The 17,280-nt window shown below is 50.2% G+C and overlaps 6 protein-coding genes across 6 annotated transcripts; 3 read left to right on the top strand and 3 right to left on the bottom strand.

Annotated features, from left to right (window-relative positions):
* Window positions 1-3,105: 3,105 nt before the first annotated feature.
* Window positions 3,106-5,778, bottom strand: Z518_03931 (uncharacterized protein; the record flags this gene model as incomplete). Its single annotated transcript, XM_013417639.1, has 1 exon — window positions 3,106-5,778. The coding sequence occupies one exon, from the start codon at window positions 5,776-5,778 to the stop codon at window positions 3,106-3,108; it is 2,673 nt and encodes an 890-aa protein (XP_013273093.1).
* Window positions 5,779-6,969: 1,191 nt separating this feature from the next.
* On the top strand, window positions 6,970-8,364 carry Z518_03930 (uncharacterized protein; the record flags this gene model as incomplete). Its single annotated transcript, XM_013417638.1, has 1 exon — window positions 6,970-8,364. The coding sequence occupies one exon, from the start codon at window positions 6,970-6,972 to the stop codon at window positions 8,362-8,364; it is 1,395 nt and encodes a 464-aa protein (XP_013273092.1).
* A 576-nt stretch (window positions 8,365-8,940) lies between these two features.
* Window positions 8,941-9,396, top strand: Z518_03929 (uncharacterized protein; the record flags this gene model as incomplete). The annotated part of the gene is made up of 1 exon (XM_013417637.1): window positions 8,941-9,396. One exon carries the CDS (start codon window positions 8,941-8,943, stop codon window positions 9,394-9,396), a length of 456 nt encoding a protein of 151 aa, XP_013273091.1.
* A 1,409-nt stretch (window positions 9,397-10,805) lies between these two features.
* Z518_03928 (uncharacterized protein) lies at window positions 10,806-11,513 on the bottom strand (the record flags this gene model as incomplete). Its single annotated transcript, XM_013417636.1, has 1 exon — window positions 10,806-11,513. One exon carries the CDS (start codon window positions 11,511-11,513, stop codon window positions 10,806-10,808), a length of 708 nt encoding a protein of 235 aa, XP_013273090.1.
* A 1,589-nt stretch (window positions 11,514-13,102) lies between these two features.
* Z518_03927 (uncharacterized protein) lies at window positions 13,103-14,356 on the top strand (the record flags this gene model as incomplete). The annotated part of the gene is made up of 1 exon (XM_013417635.1): window positions 13,103-14,356. The coding sequence occupies one exon, from the start codon at window positions 13,103-13,105 to the stop codon at window positions 14,354-14,356; it is 1,254 nt and encodes a 417-aa protein (XP_013273089.1).
* A 333-nt stretch (window positions 14,357-14,689) lies between these two features.
* On the bottom strand, window positions 14,690-16,861 carry Z518_03926 (uncharacterized protein; the record flags this gene model as incomplete). The annotated part of the gene is made up of 1 exon (XM_013417634.1): window positions 14,690-16,861. The coding sequence occupies one exon, from the start codon at window positions 16,859-16,861 to the stop codon at window positions 14,690-14,692; it is 2,172 nt and encodes a 723-aa protein (XP_013273088.1).
* Window positions 16,862-17,280: the final 419 nt, after the last annotated feature.

Raw genomic sequence — 17,280 nt, 5'->3', positions numbered from 1 at the left:
GAAGCATAAGATTCATGCTGCTATACCAGCATTTATTTTGACTTCTGGAGAATTATTTGTTTCATCTGACCCTATCTATTTGTCACTCACTGCAGTCAAGAGAATAGGTGTACGTCCACAATCTGTTGCTGGTTCCTTCGATCAGGGGAATAACAAAGATTTCGAAGGACTGCGCCGTGGCGCTTCAATGTGATGGGGCTGAAGACGCCTTCAATCCCAAGACGAGGATGCGTCATTTTCAACACCAGTTTTCCAGATTACTACGCAGGAAGGTGGGTGTCTTCCTCCCGGCTAACCAACATGTTAGCCACCCGTCTATTTGAGCACGGGCTCCGAATCACGCAGGAGGAATATGTCTCCGCTGGCTGAAATCCCTCGCTACATCTTTGCTCCATTTTTCATTCGCTTCTCATGTCCGTCTTGGTCTCGCCAGTGAGCCCTTCCACATTTTAGCCTCTTCATAAGCGAGTTAAGGTCAAGGCAAATAGGGGTGTTGCTGGAGTGGGTTTCATGACGCGACCGAAGGCCCTTCAAATCGGTTCATTGTTGGTGTACCGGAGTAATTGACATTTAAACTTGATTTATGGGAGGCCGTCTCTATTCAATGAAAATGCAGATATGTAACAGGTTACATTTCAAGCTACAACATGTCCTGGACGCAACCATTCTTTATGTAACTATTGCGACGAGAGCCGGAGATCATCCCTGACAAGCCGGAGCTCGCAGTTTTCAAGAGGACCTTTGGACTAAGTTTTGGAAGCGGAGAGAGATTCGAGAATGCCAAAGAGGCTGTCCAAGGCACCAGACATGAAGCCTCCTTTCTAACTAATGTCAGCTGCAAATTACCAATTCTGGTTGATCTTGAGAGACCGTCAATAGCTGGGGCTAGAATTCATTCAACTCCTTTACACTTGAATGCCTTCATTCGGTGCTTGAGATCGTGGACCTCCTGTGTCGCCCGAGAAAATTCAGCCAGCCCCGAGGAACATGATCATTACTGTCGATCAACGGTAATTTCCTCCTTGATTCTGTCTGACCTTCTGAATTCCTCTAGCTACGGACGTTTCCATTCTGAGGCTGGGTGATCTGCGTGTTTATTCATGAACCCTCCAGAACATTGTACCCGCTATTACAATTGTAGCGGAGCTAGAATTCCAACTTCGTGTGGGAGATTCCTGATTCTTGTGTGACCGTTTTGTCGAGCATTATGATGTCTAATTAGAGTGAAGTATTCTGGGTGAGGCTGACGGCGACACAGGTGGTTGGTCGAATGATCTGTTCAGTTGTAGCTTTGGTGAGCATGTTACCACATTCGATCAACCTCAACACTGTCGTGTAGCATGGAGATGGTACGTGATTCTGAAGGAAAAGTCCAGTGTTGCACAAATCTGACCACCAGTTGATGCAGGTTCTCGATTTCAATCACGGCGTCCAGATCAGTATTCGGTTCTCTTGTCTCCCATCTCCATCGAAAGTCGCTTGCCTGCAAAGATGGATCATCGAAAACCTGAATGTAGACATGTGAGAAGTACATCAGTACCACAGAATCGACATCCCTACTGTCCGCCTTTTGGCAACAAGCAGTGCCTCGCCATCCATCTGATCGTGGCTGAGAGAAGCATCATGCAAGACAATCACAACACGTTTGGAACGGCGGAGGCAACATGACTTTCTCGGATGCTAGAACTCCCAACGCGCATTAGCTCGGTCAACGGTTAAAGCGTCCTCTATTGAGAATCGAATTCTTGAAGTCAATCGCGACATTCGAAACACGATCTCGATTATTTAATTGAGCTGACTCTGCAGAGCCAAAGCCCACAATTCAGAGGTATAAAAGCACAAGAGGACTCAGGACACGGTTCTGGAAGGACGATTGATACAAGGTCGACAAAATATTATAGACACGCCAGTGGACTTGCTCGAGCAAACAGCAAAAGAAGACTTCTGTGCCAATCCTATTCCTTTCCGCTGTGAGCTGGACTTTTATCAAATCTATCCTGCCCCAAGATGCACTGATGACTGGGTGGGCTGCATTCAAAAGGAAACAGCAACAGGTCTTTTCCTCCTCTTCGTATACTATGCATTCTCATCTGCTGTTTCTTGTCATTTACTTTTGCTTTTGTCATGTGCGCCAAAAATTGTCTGGATGAGTATTCTTTGCTCTCTCTTCGTTATGCCACGTATATGTACACGTGCTCCATGGAAGAAAAAAAAAGCCTCAATAAGCAGAGTAGATCGAGAGGCAGAATGGAAATATTTACGTGGCAGGCAATGCCTTCAGGCCTTGACCTGCTCCATCTAGGTACGATCGTCCTCCACCGTCCTCTTACTCCTATCCATGAACCGGTATCGACCCGACCCCGATACGTCTGCAGCAGCGAGAATGCCCAAATGTTCATTCACCCAGAGTAGTCGAATGCTATGATAATAGTGTTAGACATCCATATCACTCATAAGCCCCAAGATATTCTTCAAGGGAAAGTTCTTTGTCTGGAATCTGGATATGCAAAACGACTAAAATACTAGTGTTGAAACAACGTGTCACGGCATAAGAAGGAGAATACGGGAAAGAACGACATACATAAAAACAGGAGTATTGAAAAAGGCAAGAAGATTAGGAGAAGAAGACCAAGAGGGGGGGAGAAGAGACATAGGCATACTTTAGAATAAGAATGTAGGGAAAATGGGAAGATTACGCAGGTATGCCTTGCTTGAACCTAAGTATTCAGAATTTCAACCAACATAAAGGAGAATATAATGGTATTCCGAGTGTCTCTCTGCCTTGTCCGCCTGCCTTATCTTAACCTTTCTCTCTCGTTCCCTGCCTGACCTCTCTGCCTTCGCTGAGCCTGGTAATGGAGCTTGAAAGTGGGTTGTGTAAGAGACTCGGCATAATCTGGGTAGAATGCTCCGTGGAAAGGGGGGAATTGCCAAGTTGCGAGATCAAATTTTCACTATGGGGGAGGCCTCATTGGATGAAATTCTGGAGGACCGCGCTTTCCTCAGCCGTTCAATCGTTCTCCAGTCTCTATCGTTTCTCCTCGTCAGTCCCTTATTTATCCCCTGCTGAAACGTTGATTCCCATGTCTCGTAACCATGCACGTCTTACAACCTTCCATGCCTTGCCTTGAAAATCGAAATCTTGTCATCGTAGAATAGAATCTCCCTGAGCTTCCACGTCGGTTTGGGTGCATTGGAATTACCTCCTTGTTCACTTTCTTCGTCGCTGATTTCATCACCGGTGTCTGAGATGGCATCGAAATCGCTGGAGTCATATACTTGATCGTGACCGGCTAAATCGTCGTGGTGAGAGACGTGTTGCGCGTGATTGTGTATCTGATGTGGAGCATGGGAGTTGTGATTATGAGGAGCTGGATGTGTGGGTGCTCCAGCGGGTCCAACGTCTTGGTCGGTTTCGATATCTTCGCCTGAAGGACCCTGTCCATTTGATGCAAACGGTATCTCAGAGCTTGATCCCTTTCGTGTGTTCGCGTATTCTAAAATCTCGAAACACTGGCTCTGTACACCAAGGTAGCACAATTCCAGTTCAGGCCTGAGAGCAACAATATCAAGAACTTGTAATGCCGCCTCTCGAGAATGGACCGTTCCATTGACATGCTCGGCAATATGTGGAATGTGTAAAGACCGTAAGGATGTGGCGTTTGGTAATCGCCTCAAGAAATAGTGCCAGTCCTTGTAGTCGATCGACATGCTAAGCTCACGGAGTTTCATCTTCCCGCTCGTGATGCAGGTGAGCAATTCACGGCTGAATACCCACCTCCGCCAGTTGGTGTTTGGGCTGTCTGGATCCTCGGTTCTTAATGTGCTATCGATGAGCAATTTGACCAAGCTTAACCGGTGTCGTCGGATTGCACCTCGATAGATCATATCGATTGACACCGGAGACTTGTAGGCAGTGTTTTCCTGCAGAAAAAGCCACTCTAGACTGTCTGGTGCGAGAGTGTCTTTGATGAACGCGATCAATGGAGGAGATACCGTGTCGGTATGCAGTCGTTTCAGTTTCAGCGGGTATTCCGATGAAGGGGGCGGCGCCGAAGATACGGGAGTGCCGGTCTGCGATCGTAGGAGCATGCTCGACATGCCATTTGATGAGACTCTGAAGGACGCGGAAGAAACTCTTCTGCGACTGGTTGGTGTGAATCGTTTTCGAAGTGCTTTCCATAATTGCTCATGGTTTCGACATCCTAGGAGGGTCAAGCTTGTCAATCTTGACCAGTCCATTGCTTTGGACAGAACAGTGATGGACAAGTAAACGCGCTCGATTTCGAGAGTTTCCAATTCCAGTTTTCTCGTCACAGGTTCCTCTTTGTTCGAGTCCTGGAATGGATCCCTGGCACTCTGAGGACTATCGTGTCTTGGGCCTTGAAGATGGTTATACGAAACTGGTCGTTTTGGTGAAGAAACAGGAACCATTTCAGAATCGTCGTCCTGAATGTTGTGCGCGGACAATAAGACACCAAGTTGGTTGATATCCGAGTTGCTGATTGGATCTTCAAGGTCGTTTTCTTTTTCTGGCTCTAGATTCTGTTCCGGTCCAGCCCCTTCTTCTGACGAATCTTTGGGCAAGTCGAGGTCGGAGGATCGTTGATGAGAGAAGGAATTGCAAAATCGATGTACTAAAATTCCCAGAATGCCTCCCGGCCGTGGGGATTGATCACCCAATCCAGGCATAAGAGGAGGGAGAACCGGCGCTCGGTCCTCGGCGGGCCGAGCCCAGATATCAAACTGGGCGTGTGAAGCCATCCCGACTCTCAATTCTTGCAATTTCCCCAGTGACCTTTCAATCAGCACGCTCATTTCTTCCGCATATGGCAACTCATCAATATCGAGTACGCTAAGACTCCTGAGAGGGGGGAGAATGGAAAATGTCGGAAACTCGACTCGAGGATATGGTGGAATTTGAAATAAAGAGCTTGCCGGGCCGGCCAGGATGGAAGGGAGATTTGAAGCCTGCGGGCCTGGACCGACTCCGGGAGGTGGTGGTGAAGCCAAAGGACCTTGATCTTGGTTGTCATGCCATCGTACCCAAACTCGATCCAGGCGACATTCTTGTTCATCATCACGATTCCCAAGGGAAGCCAATGCTAGCCATACATCTCGAAGAACGCCTGTTGGCATGTCCCAAATGAAGGTTTCGAGATTCCGCATTCTACCGACCGCCAGCGCCACTAGAGTCCCGAGCATTTTTCCGCCCTCTTTTGTGATGAGATATTCTTGGACCCAGTCAGGTGGTCCATTTCCCAGACTGAACTTTCGAGTATATTGAGCGAAGTAATTCCCGCGTCGGATTTTACGAGGTTTGTTAGGATCGGGCTGGATGGGTTGGTTATGATGGCCACATCGTTGACATGGGTGCTGGGGCTGTTGTTGTTGGTAGGGTGCCTCGCCAAAGACGTCTTGGGCCATCACTAGAGTTGCCAGGCCATAGGTGAGCGCATCAACTCCCATTCGATTCTCAAATGTCGTGTTGGCATCGGGCCAGACGATATCAAACCTGGAGTAGATGTGGGGTATAACCAGGCTGTGAAGAGCTGAGTGGGTCAAAGCGAGGGATGTCAAATCGTTGGTGTGCGTGAGTTCTTTCAGGATCGCTTGCAAGATATCGACAGGTAAATCGAGAAGACGGAGAGGTTCTTTTTGTGCCGCGATGGCATCCCATTCCGACTTCTTTCCATTCAAATGTTTTGCCAGCAGGGTCTGAGTTTCCTTGCTCTTGGGTTCTCGAGGCTGATCTTGACTTTCTACGCCCAACTCCATTTTGGATGTGGCGTTTGAGGTGGGAGGGTATGACAAGGACGACACGAGGCTCAAGGAGATTTAGAAGGAACTTGCAGCGGAGAAGAAAGGCTCAGAGCATAAGCCCTGAGCCGGTAGAGTCTTTATTAGCAGACCATAGGAAGTGTCGGTGGCAATGACTATGAATGGCTGCAGATTGAGGAGAGAAGCGACGGCAAGCGGTTGAGTCAAGGATGAGGTTGGACAACTGAGCGCAGTCACTCGAAATTTAAGCGCAAGGCATGAAGGTGGGAAGGGAGTTAATTGCGGGCTGCGCTGGGGAGCAGACCGCATCGCGATGCCACAAATGGATGGCTGCGCGGTTACAGCACTCTGGGGGGGAGGGAAGGGGGGAAGGTTGACCGGGAAGCTGAAGGCTAGCGATGAGTGCCCGTACTCCATGGTACCTCATGCAAATGGGATTGGGCGGAGCTGGGAACAGTTGCCAAGAGGACCATTCTACGCGCTCCCACGCCGTCTGAAGAGAGACGTGACTCGTGAGGGCGCAAAAGTTCGGGCTACGGAGTGGCCATTGGAACTGGTCCCTAACCAAACTTGCCAAACCTTGCCTTGTTTGAATGGGACAAACGGCACACCAGTGAGCAAGCAGCGTGCTAACGACTTTTGGTGTTAATCTGCAACTCCCATTCCGCGTGTTTGTACCTGTATGACGCGTGAGTTTATTTGCCGCTTTTCCCCTTCCAACCAGCGGGAAGCATGTCACTTCTCCCTGGCACTTCAGGGTAATCGATTCCCCTGGCTTGCTTCGTTTCTCCGACTGGATCAAACATTTCCGGCCCACGGCAGAGTGCCCAGAGCACTTCGGTACAGCACACATCGGCAGATCACCGTACTTGCCCTAATTAGACGTCAATTCTTTCGTCGCCGAGTCCCATCCCATCTTCACCTTCTCTCTTCACTTCCACCTCCATCCCTTCCCAATTCAATGGACCGTTGCATGGCTTGAGTCATCTTTTCCTTCTTCGTGCTCTCTGGCCTGAGAGCCTCGAGGCCACAGGCAAGCCGCGTTCCCAATTTTGGTCTTCTTCAGTTACCAGCAACAGCGCCTGCGACCATCGAGGCCGAACAACCTCCTTTGCCCCTCACCACACCCGAGCGATCATACCACTTTGCCTTCTTGTGTCATCACCAATCCCTCACACCGCATCGAAAATGGACCATTGTCCAGACGAGGTCCTGCTCAAAATCTGCAGTCGATTGGATTTCAAGAGTGTTGCGAATCTTCGACGAGTTAACAAACACCTGTCCGAGGTCGGAGCCGAGGCATTGGTCAAGAGGGTCCGTTTTCACTGCAGTCAGGAGTCTCTTGAACGTCTCAATGCTCTCGCCCAACACGAGGTTTTCTGCAGATATGTCGACACGATTGTCTTCGAGGGAAATATCCTAGCAAATATTGGCTGCATCCATAGTTATTCGGCTCATTACGACCTCGACCATCACAAGGATGAGAGACCACAACCCCCGGCTTGGGACGCTTCGGCCCGCGAAAAGAGACTCTACGATCGCAACATGGTCAAATTCCACCGAGAGATCACGGCCAAATTCGAACGATACCGTGCTTTCTATGAAACACAGCAGAAGGTCCTCAAATCCACCGCCTACACGAGCCTCCTTGCCCCCAGCATTCCTCGCTTTCCCAAATTGAATAAGATCGTGCTCTCTACCGTGGGCCGCTGCAAACATGTTCTCTCCGAGCGATTCCTGCAGAGGTTTGCTGTCGACTGTGCCATGCCCATTGAGCACGATACCAAGCATACCAAAGAACAGCTCAGGCATCTCCTCTTTCCCCAAGGCCAACCTGTCTCGACCGTTCGCTCCTTGGAGGTCCACGTCATGAGTCCCAAGTTCTTCACAGGATTTGTACCCTGTGATATGATTTGCCAGGCATTCCAAAATCTCAGAAGCATTGACCTCAGTTTCCGCCTGGAGAAGGATGATCGCATCGACCTCGACATCATGACGGCCGATCGCTGCTACGGAGAATTGAGCAAAGGATATCTTCGGGATGCGTTGGCGGCCGCGACGGAATTGCAAGAACTGACCATCAACTTTGATGATTTCGGTTTCTATGGTGCCTGTATAAACATCAAACACGTTCTGGGGGACCACTCGTGGCCAAAGCTCACGATGCTGGATCTGGACTGCATGTCAACTAGTCAGGAGTATCTTCTTGCCATGCTGAGTCGTCAAACATCCCTTGACCGCCTTAGGTTAGGTTTCATCACTCTGGACGAAGGCGGATGGCCACAAGTCACCACGGCAATGAGAAACGATTTGCATCTCTCACAGTTCCTGGCGCACGGACTTCTGGAGGATCCTGACCAGATGTATCCCATGCACTTGATTGACTCGGATGTGTACATGGATGACTTCACACATTTCACTCTGACCGCCGCGCTCGACGTCTACGTAACCGACCAATTCGGCGAAATGGATGATTATCACCCGCTCGAGGATGAAGTTTATGCTGACCCTGACGAACTTCGTGAAGAATTTGGTCCGTTCGCAGATGATGACTTTTCGGATATGGATTGCAGCAGCGACTAAATGCCATCGATGGGTCTTCGACATTTCCTCATTCCGGCCAATGTATCATACGAGCTTACGACTTTTCCTGCGCCACCCTGTACAGTACCCAGACTTGCATTTTATGAGAGACGGACGACAGCAGATACCCCCACAAGCTTGCCATTTCGATCGTTTATTTTTCAAGACCTTCTCGGGTCATGCTAAACGCCTACATTTATCAAGGCATATTCAAAGAATCAGACTTTGCGTTTGTAAGCGGGATGGGGAAAATGGAGTCTGGAGTGTATTGGCGTGTATTCATACCTAGAGCAGAGTTGGACTCTCATGTCTGGAAGTTGAGTCCCAAGGAGGACTGATAGCGTCGTAATCACATCAAATACAATTCCAATTCATTGTCTGCTAAATAGATCAATCAGCGGTGCCAAGCCTTGTTTTTCTGCCTTTGTCCCGGCTAATTATCGGAATCCAGTGCCTCGAAACCCCGAATGATTTCATCACCTTTCGCCGCAAGACATTTTCCTTCCGTCCTTGGTGCCCCTTCGATCCCGTGCCTCCTGTATAACAATTAGGGGAATTGACTGCTCAGTTGCAGCGATGCGCCCCAGTCTCCGCCTCTTCGCGGCGCCGGCCGTTCAGCCTTTCCGACCAGGTCAACGCCCTCCGGCACTAGCTCTCCTCCCACCCATGGCTCTCTACCGTCGTCTTTTGCGCATTCATCGTAAGAAATTAAACCCAGAAGAACGTATATTTGGCGACGCATATCTCAAAGCGGAGTTTCGAAGACACAAAGATATCGAAAATCCTTTACATATTGTTGGGTTCCTGACGGAGTGGCAACAGTATGGACAACAGCTTGAAGGCAATGAATGGAAAGATCAGAGGATCAATACGGGGTTATTAGACAAATTGAGTGATCAACAGATTGGACAGATGTACGAACTTATGCAGGCTATCCAGAAAAGAGGTAGAGAAAGTGTGGACGAGGAAGAGGAGGGTCATGTTCTTCGAACTATTGATGAGACTACTGGAACGGATAAAAAGGAGTCATAAGTGGTGCCATGTAAAAGAGAAGCAGAAGTCTTGTCGGAGTGAAGAAGCCAGATGACATGGCCCTGTCAATTATATCCGAGTTTGGTCAAACAAGGAAGGCCTCACATATAACAAACGACTGTCCGTCACCGAACCTGCGGCGCCTGTCATAGCCAATATGTGACCTCCAACACGACTTAGAAGGTCTCAAGGCGCGAGCCTATCTGATTGTCGAGCATTCTCAACGGACTCGACGAATCGTGCCCGAACGATTGCAGAGAGCATCCCTGGAAAGCGACAGCAAAGATCAAAACCTAATCCTTTCGAATCAGGATCTCGTTCCTGCACGGTCGCCAAAATATATCAAACAGAAGACGACGAATCTTACGCCTTGCAACCACAGCTGGAGAACCATTGTTCAGCTTTGCGGACCAGGAGTCGGATTTACCAAGATATCTATCCATTTCATATACGTAAGCGAGGACAAGGCTCTTGCAACTAGAAGTACTTCCCAGCACCCGCCAACACCTGTCCGAGCTGCGATCTGAAAGGGTAACTACGGTGGCAACAAGAGTCGAAAGATTTTCGAGGAATAGATCTGACTATGGAACGTTGGGGAATGGCTATACAATGGCTGATGGGGATAGGAGATCCGTGCCCGGGGCTGGACATTACTGGAATGAGCATCCCTGTGGATACAATGTCGTTTTTTCATGTGGAGCGACGAGGGCGACAGTGATATGACCGATCGAATTATTAGATCTGGAGTAGCAATGCTTCAGACTGTTCAGTTCGGTCAGGTTTTGGGCAGAGATTCTGGCTTCTGCCAGGGGATTGTTATGCACGTTCGGCTTGCACGAACAGGAGCAATTCATCAATGCCACGCATTCACCGGGCACGCCGCTAGAGTTCTTGTTTTCAGCATTCGCTAGTTAGGCACATATATAACAGAATAATATTACTTACGAAGAATGGATGAGAGCGATAAGAACCCACGAAACTTTCCGAAGTCATAGGACCAAAGGAGGAAACGAGATACGCTGCAGTTGTTTTTGCAATCTATGCAGTCTCTTCCATAGAGTATCGTAAAAGGGCTTCAGAGTATGGCAAGCAGGATATCGAGAGCCTCATTGCTATTATGGGGGAGGTCACAGGCTATGTAGAGTCTTCGTGTTTGGTATTCTTTCGCATTATCGTGGAGCAGTTCTTTGGCTACAGTATTCGGGGTCCTGAGCAGAGCCAGTTATGATCATTAGATTTAGATAGCTCAGGGCAAAGTGTAACCGCCGTCAATGATGAAATCTGCCCCGGTAACGAATGAACTTGCGGTGCTTGCTAGATAGAGATAAATTGCTTTTAATTCTTTAGCATCGCCTAAACTGTGTCAGAAACAGTATGTCAAGGTATTCATTTCATACCTTGCCGACCCATCACAGCCATTCGGTGGCTTCGTTAACGGCTGCTTGATCTGAACTCATGTCTGTGTCGATATAGCCTGGGGAAATCGTATTTACGCGACAGAATTCACGCCACTCGCAAGCCAGACTCTTGCCGAGATGCGTGACTGCTGCTTTCGTTGTGTTGTATGTAATGTGGTCGACCGGCACCGTGACAACCCCTCCACTAATGCTGCTCGTGATGATGAGGTTGCCGTAGCCCTGCTCCTTGAACACAGCACCAACAAATTTTGCGCAGTAGAATACTCTGTGCACATTGACGTTCATCTTGGGCGTGAACTCTTCCAAAGTTTGCTCCAGAATGGGTTTGGGGATGCAGATACCAGCGTTTGCGACGAAAACATCGATTCTGCCAAATTCGGTGCAGATATCAGATATCAGGCTTTTGATCTTTTGGGCATCGGCAACGTCGCATCGACGATTCACAACCTTGACTCCACGCCGCTCGGCTAGTGCCGCGGCCTTCTGATTCATAGCCGGGTTTCCTGAAGAAAATACGTTGACGATATGTGCACCAGCTTCCGCGAGTCCCTCTGCAACCACGTATCCAATCCCCCGGCTGGGCCCCGTGATGACACAGATCTTGCCCTTCATATTGAATTGATCCATGACATTACTTGGAATGTCGGGTACTGGTCGACCAGGTCGAGCGGCCATGCATTCTTCAATGGTCATCGACATGGCGAAAGAGGTTGAGAGTTGAGAGTTGATCTAAGTCAAGACCGATAACAGCGACTTGTTAGAATGGCGTCGTGAATTGGTCTCACTACCAATTTTCGGCGTATACCCGGCCCATGAGTTGTGAGAATAGAGATTTTGGGAGTCAACCAACAGGAACCGATCATATACTCCGTGCCTTTACGTGAGAAAAGCTCCCAAGTCGTGACTAACGCCAGTTAGCTGTGATAGCCTTGTTAAGTCTAGGCATCGAGCGACAGCCTCGGTGTCGAACGAGAGATCCGACTGTTCTTTCCTTGGCCATGGGCACACATCAAAACCCGGGAGCCCCGAGGAAGGATCTTAGGGGGTAGCAGATCGACCGAGGGAGTCTGACAGGCCGCGATACACCCTCGGCAAGGCGGGGATGGGAACATAACATCACACGGAGTCCGCAACACTTGCCAGACCATTATCCCGTCGAGCCATTTGAACCACCAGTTTTGCCCTTGTCGATGGCCTTTTTGCAACGGCGCCTTCACTCATAACTATCCCAACTCTTCGGTCAACATGTTTACTCGTACTTCCTCATCGTGCGCGTTATCCCGACCGGTCCTACCACGGTGATCACCGAGTATCAAACGTTCCGGAACCCTGCCTCGACACAGGATGCCTTTCAACGGGCTGCCGACTTCTTCGAAGGAATAGGGCTGGAGGACGACGATCTGATGAATGGGGTCCAGAGGAATCTCAATTCCGGAGTGTATGTTTACGGCCCGTTGCACACCAAACGCGAGGGAAGCGTGCTTTATTTCCAGAAATTGGTGCAGCAGCAACTGAAAGACCATATGAAATTGGAGGCCCAAGCAGGCCGCGAAATTTGGCCCGCGCAGCGCAATCAACAGCTGCATACTGCTGTTGATGAAGAAGAAAAATTCTGCTCTGCCGTTTGTGAATGTGCAAGGAGGAATGGCTAAGAAGGAACATCGAGGATCTGCAAGCTCGAATTGATTTTCTAAGGACTTACAGAGCCTTGAATTGCGGCTGCTGGGCTGCGAATGTTTCTCAGCTTCGTGATGCCTTTGGGTTGTGTTCGTTGCATGCTCGCAGAGCCCAACATTGAATCACCAGCCGGGTAGGCAGTCCCATGCCTCGCTGTGGCCAGGTGCAATTAGTCATGTGCAACTCGACGTCAAGGATTCAAGCAATGTATTCTAGCTAGCATCGAGTAAGACGCGTGATAAATTAGTTCATTTTCAGGACCCGATTTCGCTGCTCCTACCACGGGATCATACCGTCAACGCCTTGACTAGACAAGATTACGCGCGATCACGCAATCTCCCCTCACGATTGGACCAACATCAACCGAGTGGTCGGAGATGCCCTCCCGTACGACATAATGGCGGGGGATTCCTAGCTTGAAAGAGTTTGTCTAGACAACTGGAAGTATATGCCTTGAAGAAGTTTTGTTCAATCTGCTTTCCGAGGACTCTACGGCTTTCTCTCCTCTACGAAGTCGGCCAGTACATATACAAATCCCGAGTAGATGCGTACTCAAGCGCTCACTGTGAATCGACACGCAGAACTCTCAGATCTGATAGGCACCGTCCACAATGGCACCCACGGCCGTAGTCGACGATGGGTCCGTATCAACTCCCTCCAACCTCCCCTCCAAATCTCAATCCCAATCCAAACAAGCTGCGGTTGATACTTCAATATTCCCCGACGGAATCAAGACCTCAGGCCAACATCCGCCACTCTACGACAAACTGTACCCATACTCTTCCTTCCCTAAATTCATTTCAGGACCAACAGTCTGGTCGGCCGAAGAATACGCCGCGCACCCAGAACGCTGGACGCATGTCTTCTCTGAATCTGAAATCCAGGCCCTCTCCGTCGCGGCCGAGAATTTCCTCGCTCAAGGCACGCCATTGACGGGCATCAACCCATCGAACTTCCCCCTTCCTGCGGACATGACAGCCTCGATCAAAGCGATGCGCAACGAGCTCCTCAATGGCAAAGGTTTCATCCTATACAAAGGCTTCCCGGTAGTAGAGTGGGGCACACATAAATCCGCCGTCGCATACCTAGGCCTCGGCACCTACATAGGCTACCCCGTGAGCCAGAACGGCCGTGGCCATATTCTCGGGCATGTCAAGGACCTTGGCGAAGACAGTACGCAGATCGACAAAGTGCGCATCTATCGGACGAACGCGAGGCAATTCTTCCACGCCGACGACGGCGATGTCGTGGGCCTCCTCTGCATTGCTCGTGCCGAGTATGGCGGCGAATCCGACGTCGCCTGCGTCCATGCCGTCTGGAATATCCTGCAGGCCGAACACCCTGATGTCGCCGACCTCCTGACCCAACCAGTCTGGTATTTCGACCGCAAAGGCGAGGTTTCGAAGGGCGAAGAGCCGTATATTCGCACCAGTGTCTTTTATCTCGAAACACCGGACCCGTCTGACGACAAGGTAGAACAGCGCGTATATTGTAAATGGGACCCGTACTACGTGCGGTCCCTGACGCGGTTTTCAGACAAAGGCATCATCCCCCCACTCTCAAAGGAGCAGTTGCACGCGCTCGAGACCCTTGAATCTGTCTGCCGGGGTGTCAAACTGCATATGATTCTTGAGGTAGGTGATATACAGTTCGTGGCCAACAGCCACATTCTGCATGCCCGTACAGAGTACAGAGATTACCCGCCTGACAGTGGCATGTTGAGACGGCATCTCATGAGGCTTTGGCTCAGTACGCCGGTCAGTGAGGGTGGGTGGAGACTACCGTTCCACGATGCAGATGAGAAGAAGAGGGGTGGGATTCAGGTTGATGATACGCCTCCAGTTGCGAGGTTGGATGCCGATTGATTGAATTGATTTGGGAGGAACGGAGCTAGATGACGTAGGGAGAGGGAGGAAGGTTTTAAGCGAGCTGGTAGTGGATAGTGGTAAATATGATTCGGTCGTGACTGAGCTCACTGATTGTCCGTTTTCGTTGATATTCGATCCTTTACCGCATCTGTATGATCCGGCCGTTAAAAAAAAGAGGACTCCAACACTTGAAGCTGGCTGATACTGGACTCGAGAAGTCGTAATCGGAAGCAGACCCGTTGTTGCGAACTCATCTGGTGCCTCAGGTGGAACTTCAATGAAAGGTCTCGTAAATTTATCGAGGTGATTCCACAGGGTGTCAATCCAAACTCAGGAGGCAATCTTATAGTTGCCACCATGTCCGACGTCCAGAATGCCTTCCTTGATCATGCCCGCCAAAAACTCCTTCAATTCCTCATTACTAAATGGAAACCCTCCAGGGACCACAATTCCCAACATCATCGCGATCCTCGGCAACGGTACCGCCCCCTGATTCGTCAACATACTGATGATGAACTGATGATACGTGGCCATTTTCTGTTTGCGCTCTGCTTCTTCGGCCTCCTTCGTGGCCTGAGCCGCCGCAGCTTCCGCAGCGGCACTGGCGGCCGTGGCGGCGACAGCAGGCCTTGCTGATGCTGAAGAGTCCTCGTTCATAACTGTGTCGCCATTGCCGTCGGGCAATTTCTCCAGCACGCAAAAAGTGTCTTTGCTCGTTTCGATCAGTATCCGCTTCGACATCCAGAATATACAAGCCGACCGCACGAGGGTAGGGGACATGGACAGATCGGAAGCGAGTTCCTTGACGGATTTTTGGATAGGTGGCCCTGCCGTAGCTCCCTCGTCTTGGAAAGCATATATTACAGCAGCCTGCCACGGCAGGACTTCATCGTGGTAAAAGCGATCTTCTAGCTCGAGCTCCACTTCGACTTGGCCCACGGCGTTAAGCCAGGTTAACTTGCGCGATTGTTTGAGGGCCTCGAACCCTCTCTCATAGTTCTGCTGCTGTTCCAGCACAGTTTGCGGTACTTTGAATGACTGCTCGGGCATCGACGGCCAGAAGAGCCGCGACAGGATCTTGGCGCGCAGCTGGACGTCGTCACCGCGGAGGGGTCTGCCTTGGGCGTCTTGCCTGTCTTGGTCTCTGTGGATGACGTTGTCGACTTTTCTCGAGTCAAGCACATCTCGAAGCATGACCTCGCATCCCTGCAGCGTGGAGTCGCCGAAGCGAATCTTCAAATGTTCCAATACGCCAATCTCATGGTTGAAGTCGGGTTTGTTCTTGAGCAAGCGGTCGGCCAGTGAAGACTGGAGCTCTTTGACGAAAACGTCTTTGGTTTCAAATAATGTAATCAGACTGCCGATGACGTCTGTATTTGTGGATTTCACGTAGTCCGGTGCTGCGTCCACGGGGTCTGGGACCCAGTCCATGTTGTCCCACTCGAACTCGCTGTCGTCTGCAGCACCATTCCCTGTGTTGTGTCGGCCTAACTCTGTAGCCAACTCTGTAAGCGTTTCTGGGTCCGGGCCGGATAGTTCCCCATTTTCGCTCACGGTGTCACTGAGGAGTCCGGTCACGATCACCCTGACAGTATCATCTCGCTCTCGTAGGTACCGGCGAATTTTCCTGGTCACTCGATCCAGCAGCACGCCTTTTGGATCGAGAATCCGAAAGGACCGGATAATCGAGATGTACAGCTGAATAATCTCAATGGTTGACGCACCCGGATGCAGGAGACGTGTCTGGAGTACATCTGCAAAGTTGTGAGTCAAGTATCCTCTCGTGGCTGGGTTGGTAGTGAAACGTCTCAAATCCTCTATGGCCGGTGCCGTATTATCCCAGTCCACGATGATCTCAAAGAGCTCGTCGACTCGAAGAGCGCCTAGACGGGCCGTTGCCATGTCTTTCCACTTTTTCAATTCAGTCTCTGGAAATGGTGTGCCTCTAGGGTGGTCATCCAGGGTGCAGACAGCCTTATGAGCGACCCTGGCGAACAAATGTTCCATCCAGAATTCAAGGTGAATATGAAGATGTTCAAGGTAGACCCCAGCATAAGACCAGGTGATGAACTCTGTCATCAAGTCATTGAGAACGGCCGCAAGTAATTTCTTGACTGTTTCAGTCCCGATGACTGAGCGCCATCTAACGAGATCGCTCCAGACGGAGGATTTGGCTTCTTTTGAATTCTGAAATTTATGATCAGCTGGTGTTGGTCGTCGGATTTGGTCGGCTGGCGGACTAGATTCAAAGTGACTATGAAATGGTCCTCCAGCATCTGAGACCCATCGATTTATCCCATAGACGAAGTCTTTGTCTTCGATGCCGAGCAGCAATTTGAGATGTGCGTGCAATGCTGTTCTGATGTCCGGGATAGTCAAGGTGGCGGCGGGAGTGAAGCGTTGACGATGTTGGGGTGGTTTGATGCCGGAGGGTGAGAAGACTGAGGCAAAGACTCCGCCGCCGGGCGAGGAGTCCGAAGCTAGATTCTGCTTTTGGGACATTACAGCGGTGGTATTAAAGTGCTCATCATAGTGAACCTCATTGATGGTTTCCAGTCTTTTGGCTAGTTGGTGGATTGGGCCATCTTGCAGAAAGTGTTGGCCAGGTCGACGCGCTTGGTTCAAAGTTGACAAAGTGATGCTACCGGGTCGTGGATGCCAAGAGATTAGATATGATTCAAGCGCTCTCGGCGTCAGCCTCGCGACGAGGTCAATTGAGGGCCATTGGTTGCTTCTGTCCAAAGCAGCCTTGTACGATCGGTTCTTCTCTTCAAGAATCAATCTGCGTCCGGAAAGCGATTGCCAAAAATTTACTTATTTAATTGTTACCCCCCCCCCCCCCCCCCTTCTGAGACTCGAACCGTGGGCTAACGTCGCAAATTCTCGACGAGGCTCGCCAAGCCGCGCTCTGTCAGCCTCGT

The sequence above is a fragment of the Rhinocladiella mackenziei genome (genome assembly GCF_000835555.1).
Source record: "Rhinocladiella mackenziei CBS 650.93 unplaced genomic scaffold supercont1.3, whole genome shotgun sequence".
NCBI lineage: Eukaryota > Fungi > Ascomycota > Eurotiomycetes > Chaetothyriales > Herpotrichiellaceae > Rhinocladiella > Rhinocladiella mackenziei.
The sequence above is the reverse complement of the archived record's forward strand: the minus strand, read 5'-3'. Positions and strand labels throughout refer to the sequence as shown.